The 7727-nt window shown below is 41.2% G+C and overlaps 1 protein-coding gene across 1 annotated transcript; it reads right to left on the reverse strand.

Annotated features, from left to right (window-relative positions):
* Positions 1-604: 604 nt before the first annotated feature.
* On the reverse strand, positions 605-5112 carry LOC133890472 (CBL-interacting protein kinase 23). The gene is made up of 14 exons (XM_062330851.1): positions 4596-5112; positions 3268-3330; positions 2950-3021; positions 2758-2865; positions 2591-2671; positions 2345-2398; positions 2128-2253; positions 1955-2044; positions 1735-1854; positions 1536-1652; positions 1312-1428; positions 1163-1219; positions 997-1071; positions 605-886 (listed from the first exon to the last, which is right to left on the reverse strand). The coding sequence occupies exons 1-14, from the start codon at positions 4764-4766 to the stop codon at positions 788-790; spliced, it is 1350 nt and encodes a 449-aa protein (XP_062186835.1). The 5' UTR covers positions 4767-5112; the 3' UTR covers positions 605-787.
* Positions 5113-7727: the final 2615 nt, after the last annotated feature.

Consider the following 7727-nt stretch of genomic DNA (forward strand, 5'->3'; position numbering starts at 1 on the left):
TAGAATAATTTGATGGTGTTTTGTGGTTGTGATTTTCGCAAATGTCGCCTAATAAATCAGCCAATATTTTCTTGATTTTCGCAAATGTCACCAGTTGGTTAGGCGATAGGGTCTTTCTGTAAAATTTGCAAGTGGGAAATAATTTTGTGACCAACAGTCCAACACAACCCTCAAGAGTACACAAACCATGAGGGCAATAGCTACTTGCATGAGCAATCTTCTGTTGCATTATCTCAGCACATGCCCCAGGTACACAACATCTGAATCATTTTGTTTCTTCATTAATGATTGTGATTTCAGGTTTGCATGCGGTAATTTTTCTTCTGGGATTAACCTGGTTCAGTTGGATTTTAAGTTCGTCATGACTCGGTAATTGCCACCTGGCAGCCATACAAGCAAGGGATGGGCATGGATCGACCATTGATCCACTCTTCACCTGTAGTTAGTTAATCACTAAACAGTTTTTGTTGTCTAAGTTAGTTGATTAAGTTAAACTAGAGTGAATGCATAGATACCCATAGGCGAGAGCAGGTCTATGACAGGGTAACACAATCTTCACCTGTACTGTTACGCAGGTAACAATTCAAGAGCATGGCAATGTTAATTTGCTGCTGAATTAACGAAGCAACCCAGCACATCCTTCATTCACATTCACCATACTTTGGTTTACAAGCATCTCTAGCTAGATAAAGTCTTGAAAAGAAGATTGAAAAAAAAAACAGTCCAAGCTTCTCATTTCATCAGCTCCTTGTCTGGTTATCTGCTACTTCTAAAACTTTGACGCTAATCACGGCGACCTCTGGTACCGCGCCTCATCGCCTTCGAGGATGCTACCCTCCGGCTTCCACATCACGTCCTTGAGGCCATTTGAGATGTTGTGGTAGAACTGCGCAATGCGATGGATATATGACCAAATCAGTTGGATCCCAGGATGGACTGTTATTCATTTCTGGAGTGATTCCAGTGGAGTGCGGGCTATAGAATCATGCACATTACCTTGTGGAATTCGAGGGTGTCGCCATTAGACTTGCGGAGCTCAACCATGTACAGCGAAGGCGTGACTTCGAAAACCTTAGTTACGAAGTGGCTACTTTTCAGTCTATGTTGAAGACAAGAACAGTAGAACAGACCATTCAGCAAAGCAAAGACAATCATGAAGTACCTCTGTTGCTATGGCCAGCTGACCTTTCCTACCAGGATTCTCTCCTTGCAGCTTCAGCTGATTTAGTTCATACCAGGAAATTGTCGTCAGAATAATGCTCAGATCAAATGGCATTATGTAAACAAGGTGCCGCATATGAACTCTTATACCTTATAGTTGCGCTTCTGTACATTGAAGCCCATGGGTCCCGCTGCTGCTTCAATTTTTGACAGTATCTCATTTGCAGGAAGCCTTGATGCAAATCTTGTTTCTCGCTTAACAGAACCCTAGTAAGCATCCCGAGACATTCAGTTAGGTAAAAGTATCATGGTTGTAGTTCTGTCAATTTTTCTCATCATCTTTAGTTCAGCGTAACCAATTTACATAATCGTACCATTTGCTTCTCAAAGAGTGTGCCGAGATTGAGGCCCTGAGATGTAGAAATCAACTCAAAAGCATTCATCACCGACGGTCTTTCTTCTCGCCTCTCGACAACAAGCTGTGCTGGGTCCTGCATTGGAAGCAATTTTTTTAACCATGCCCAAACACCGCGTTGTGAGGCACGATATGAATTGTATGGTGCAAAAACTTACACCAGATTCGTTAAAAATAGAGTTCACATCATCCAGATTAACATCTGCTGTCTCAAACCTAGGAGGCTGATACCCCTTCTTGAACCACTCATTCTTTATAAGTTCTGCAATAGTTATTCTCTGCACAAGGCCATAAAAAATGTCATGAGCTATCTATCACATAGAATAGATGTTGCTTAAAATAGATGCTGGAATGATGGCAACGAACAGCATAACATACAGTGCTAGGATTAGGATCTAGTATTTTCTTGATGAGCTTCTTTGCGCTTGTGGAGAACCAAGATGGGCAACTGAAGTCGGCTTTGAAGATCTGCATGAACGGTCAGACTAGATTTCAAGCACTCATTCAGAAAAAGAAAATCAAGCAATTTTTGTCATGGTAGAGTGACCAACCTTCTTGTAAAGTGACATGAGGTTCGAATCTTCAAACGGGAGGTACCCCGCCATGAGGACAAAGAGAATCACTCCACATGACCAAAGATCAGCCTTGGCTCCATCATATCCTTTTTTATTGATAACCTGTGCATCCAAGAGAATTGTAACATGAGAACAAAATATTCACTCGGATGAAGATAAGCGTGTAATTTAACGCATGGATGTCACGACGGACCTCGGGAGCAACATAATTGGGAGTTCCACAGGTTGTGTGCAGCAGACCGTCCTCCTTCAAGTTCACAAAAAGATATGGAAAAATAATCAGCTGATTTGAAACAATCTTGGTTACCACTGTCAAAAGGGAGGGGGAGAGAGAGAGAGAGAGCAAAACATGGAACCAACACAAGACGCTGTAAAACACTACAATTTTCATTGCAATTGTTTTAGTCAACCTGAATATACACAACATCAGTTTACTTACACGGACTTGTTGCGATAGTGCACTCAATCCGAAATCCGACACCTTGAGAGTGCCACTAGCATCAAGCAGAAGATTTTCAGGCTGAAAAAAAAAATCAAAAACGTTATTAAGCACAATTTTCTGCTTCACCTGCATACCATATGTATAAACACTAAAGCAGCACTCACCTTCAGATCACGGTGATACACGCCTCTGCTATGGCAGTAATCGACAGCATTGATCAGCTGCTGGAAATACTTCCTTGCATCGTCCTCTTTCAGCCTCCCACGCGAAGCCTGCGCCAAGAATCGTAGAAAATTGATGACATGCCCACAGCTGAAAGCATGATTCAGATATGGATGAAAAGACCTATCACTCACAATCTTGTCGAAAAGTTCCCCGCCCGTGACAAGATCCATCACTATGTAAATCTTTGTCTTGCTGGCCATCACCTTCATGAGAAGAAGCACCCAGTAAGTGGACATGGACACAAAGGCTTGACAGAGACAAATAATTAGGACAAAGAAGACATAGTTTAGTCCAAAGTTATCAATTTTTTTCGAGCACTAGTTCAAAGTTATCATGAATTCATTCCCAGTACTCCGCTTTCCTAGTTTCAGATTGCACAAGTCGCAAATCCATTTATCTATCGATTTTCTGCAGAGTAATATAGGATTAATGCTTGGGAAAACGCGCACCTCGCGCATCCGGATGACGTTGGGGTGCCTGATGAGCTTCATTGTCGAGATCTCGCGCTTTATCTGCAATAGCAACATCACGCGCATAAAAAAGCAGAAACTATCCTCCAAGTCAGAGAACAAATTTGACCATCCCAACAAAAAGACGCACACGTTCCAACGAACACTGACGAGATTGAGACGCCCGTGCTCGCCTGCCTGTCTCCCCAGGCGTCGTATTCATTGGTGGCAGAAAAAGAACGCCACCAATGAATACTATTAGCTCTTTTAAGAGGGAATTCAGGAAACAGCACCTCTTCCCTGCGGTGTTCAGAAAATAGCATTCCAAATCGAGCAATTCACGAAGCAGCACTGAGCTATCAAATACATTCACGAAATAGCATTTCCTCTTATTTTCTCCTATTCTATTTTTTCCACCGTTTCCCTCCAAAACAAATGACCGACTTGCTTATCGAGTCGTTCTTATAGATTCATAGAATCATAGCTTGCCTTAAATATGTTCTTTCGTTTTCTCCCTGATCCTGTTTTTAAGGTGGTAGTAACTTGAAACCAAAATTTACTTCATACCAATATTTTTCTCCTTTTATATGAAAGCTAAAGCATGAAAGCAAAACTTCCTAGTCACTTGCTATTTTTTACAGCGGCAAGTGTAAAAAAATCGACTCGTGGGGAACCTATGAGAACGACTCAATAACTAGCGATGGGCAAATCGGTTATTTGTTTTTTGAGGAAACGGTGGAAAAGATAGAATAGAGGGAAAATGAGAGGAAGTGCTATTTCGTGAATTCATTGGATGACTCAGGTACTGTTTTGTGAATTGCTCGATTTGGAGTGCTATTTCCTGAGCACCGCCAGGAATGGTGCTGTTTCCTGAATTCCCCCCTTTTTCACATGATCTCGCGTGGATTAGAGAAAAGTTACATAGACCATCTGGAAGAAAATAAGTTTTTGAAGAAGTTGACGAGCAAAGAAAAGTTTAGGATGCGGAAAAACAGCGGAAAGGAACAAAAGATTTCCCTTTTCATCCTATCACAGACTTGGCGAGATCAGTAAAGATCAAGAACCAGATGAGGAACATCGTGTAATCAAAAGATGCACGAACAAAGCGACAAATCGAGGCCACCTTCTGCACCGGAAAGGATTCGCGAATGGAAAAAAACAAACGCATCGAGATTACAGAGAGAAAAATTTCGCCTTGGCTCCAATCCTGAACTCCGCAGAAGAAGAAGAAATGAATAGAGCAGGGAAAAAAAACAGAGAACAAGAACAAGAGCGGTGTGTGTATGTGAGAGAGATTGGGTCGGATTTGGCGCTGCGGCGGTACATACCTGCGCGATCATCTTGTGCTTGAGGACCTTCTCCTTGTCGAGGATCTTGATGGCGACATTCTCGGCGGTCTCGACGTTCCTCGCGAACTTGACCTTGGCGAAGGTGCCCTCCCCGAGCGTCCGCCCCAGCTCGTACCTCCCCACCCGCGTCCGCCCCACGGAGACGCTCATCTTCTCTTCCGATCCCGATCGATGGAATCTGGATCCGAATGGATTTGTCCACCTATCTGCGCGGCGGCGGACCTAAGACCTCTTCTTGTCGCAGGACCTCCACTGCACGAACAGCTCCTGGTGCTCCTCCCCTTGCTGCCGCTGCCGCATCAGGCCTGGTGCTCTGCTCTCACTCACTCAACGCGGCGCATGGAACCGGAGGAAACAGCGACTAGTTAGCCGAGGCGAGCGGTGGTGCAGAGGCGGTTCATGGCTGGCGGGTAGGGGAGTTGGGGAGGAGAGGGGAGGGCGGTATGTATAGGCAGGCGCCGAGAGGATCCGGATCCGAGGCGCGGGAGGGAGGAGGAGGAGGAAAGCGTGACGACCGATGCGGTGCGACGGAGGCAGGCGCGGCGGCTTCGTCGAGCCTTCTCTTTCACTTCCTGCTTCCTCGTAAATCGTGTGATTACCCATCGGTTAATGGTAACCAAAATTAGACCATCCAAAGTAGTCCCATTATGGAAGAGAATTTTATCACGAAAATATTTTCGTTCTTTTTAACGTTTTAACTGTTTTTCTTTACGGTTCTTGTCACGAAAAGATTCTCAAAATTATTCTCGGATTCTCTGTTATTTTTTTTCACGAATTTTTTCGAAGAGAAATTGTTAGAAATAACAATAAAATAAAAAACGAGAACGAAGAAGGGAATCAGAAAGGGAAAAAATTGAAAGAAATATACTTAAGTATGGTCTCACAGTACTTCGATCATATTAGTTTTTTTAGTTGAACATCTAATTGATCAATATGGAGTATCTAAGAAACCAGTACAGTGAGAGACCTTCTTTTACTAGAACTAATCAATGTTAATCTCTTTTGTCGAACCATTCAATATATCATCGGTCATAGTAAAACATTGTCCTTTAAATTTCAAAGAAAGGTTGTTATTTTTCCTTGTAGTACATGAGTAAGGGCTCAACTGTGATAAGTAATATACCGTAAAAGTAAATATATTTCTAGTACTTTTATATTTTTTTCTTATAATATTAACAAATATGAGGGCAACTCACTATATTTGTTTAAGGCTAATGCTGCGTTCAATGCGTGTTTAATCCTTAATTTAACTCACTATATTTGTTTAATGCTAATGCTGCGTTCAATGCGTGTGTAATCCTTAATTTGGAGTCTTGCGCAGTAGCGATCGGCTGATGGTGATGACGTGGGCCCGGGAGGAGTAAAATATTGGGGACACCGCAGAAGTGCCCCGGTTGGTTCCTCATTTCTCACTGCGTCTACTTCACCTTCACCTTGATCGATCCTACTCGTATTAAAATAAAATAGAAAATCTTTGTTATGTTTAGATAACACAAAATCATAGTTAGGTAGTGAATTTCCATAGGTGAAATGTCATTTATGTAGGGAGGTGTCTGAGGATGTGCTGCTCCCACCTACTTTTGAAAATGAAATTTTGGTGATATATCAGTGCTAGACTAGGGTAGGCTTTTCTATTGTTTTTCTTGTTTCCCGCTTTATTTAATATTGGTGAGTGGTAATATGATGCGCACTTGGTTTTATATGCCAGTGATGTTTATTGGTTTTTTTTAACTTATCTTAACTTATATACATGATATCAGCTATAAAAACGAGTACACCAAATATTGAACATATACGGATGGTTCTTCGGTGCTCCATCCACATTTGGTTTTTGCGCATTGAGTATGATTGCTAACAAAAAAGGTGATGCGTCATTTTTTAGATTGTTTTGAAATCTTTACGTGGCGTCTAAGCTATCTGTCCATTATGTTGGCATTGCTATTCTTTTGTGATACGTGATGTTTGGTTCGTTTTAGAAGTTAGTGGCTTATTTTCTTCAGTTTTCTGCATGACGTTTTTTCATTTTAATTTGTGTTAGTTTTTATAATTGGCATTGATGTGTAAAAACAAATAGAACAAATATGGCATATGTGTGCTTGTTGGTGTTCCAGCTGTATTTGAATTTATTCCTTCTAGACATGTTGCACCGCTCTTTTGTCAAAAAGACTCCTGATTCATGCACTTGTATGTACACGATGTCTCTAAATTCTACTTCCTTTGTCTATAAGCAAGGATGTTATTTTCAATAATTACATTATTTTTTGGACTTTTCATGGGAAAACGTGAAAAGAATATATTGAAATTCTAGAAGAAGACAACTTTCAACACTATAAGAAAAATCAAAGTGAGATTTTGACCACTAGAGCTAACACATATAACCCATCACCCCATACCAATATAAAGCAATGTAATATAAAAAAGTTTAGGTACTATATACATATCACATCAAGTTACGTTAGCATATGTACTACAATTATTTGATCCACATATTGGCTTTGCTGATTGGACCCCTCGAGAAGTCGAAGTCGATAACTTTGTAGCCCATTGCAAAGTTGTTCCCAGCCTGGGTACCCATAGCAAATTGCACTTGAGGTGGACAAATCCGCAGGATGGACTTTTGGCGGACACGTGCACGTTTGAGATGCTCCAAATTCCAGCGGAATAACTCCAACGACTTCTTCTGGAGTAGAGTACTAAATATCAATAGATTATTCGAGCAAAGAATCTACTAGTATCTAATTAGCTACCTCATTAGAACTTGCATTGGATTAATGATACTGTTAATTATCATCATAAAAAATTTTGGCATCTGATTGATATTTTTGTTTACGCATGGGTAGATCGATAGGTCAATCGATAGGAGCCAGCCGATCTGGAATCTGTTCGGTCCATCGTATATGGACCATGTTAGGTCATGTCCTTGTCTCTCTGAATTCTTCGCCGCTAAGTCTCTAGCATGGTTGTTCTTGGTTTTTTTTTTCAAATCAAGAGGGTTCTTTATTAATTATTCAAAATTTAATTATAATCATAAGCAACTAGATGCTTTATAACACAACAGCGGCCGTTCACGGCATACTATACTGTGGTATAAATGTTTTACTAGCTGAACGA

The sequence above is a fragment of the Phragmites australis genome, chromosome 14 (assembly GCF_958298935.1).
Source record: "Phragmites australis chromosome 14, lpPhrAust1.1, whole genome shotgun sequence".
Classification (NCBI taxonomy): domain Eukaryota; kingdom Viridiplantae; phylum Streptophyta; class Magnoliopsida; order Poales; family Poaceae; genus Phragmites; species Phragmites australis.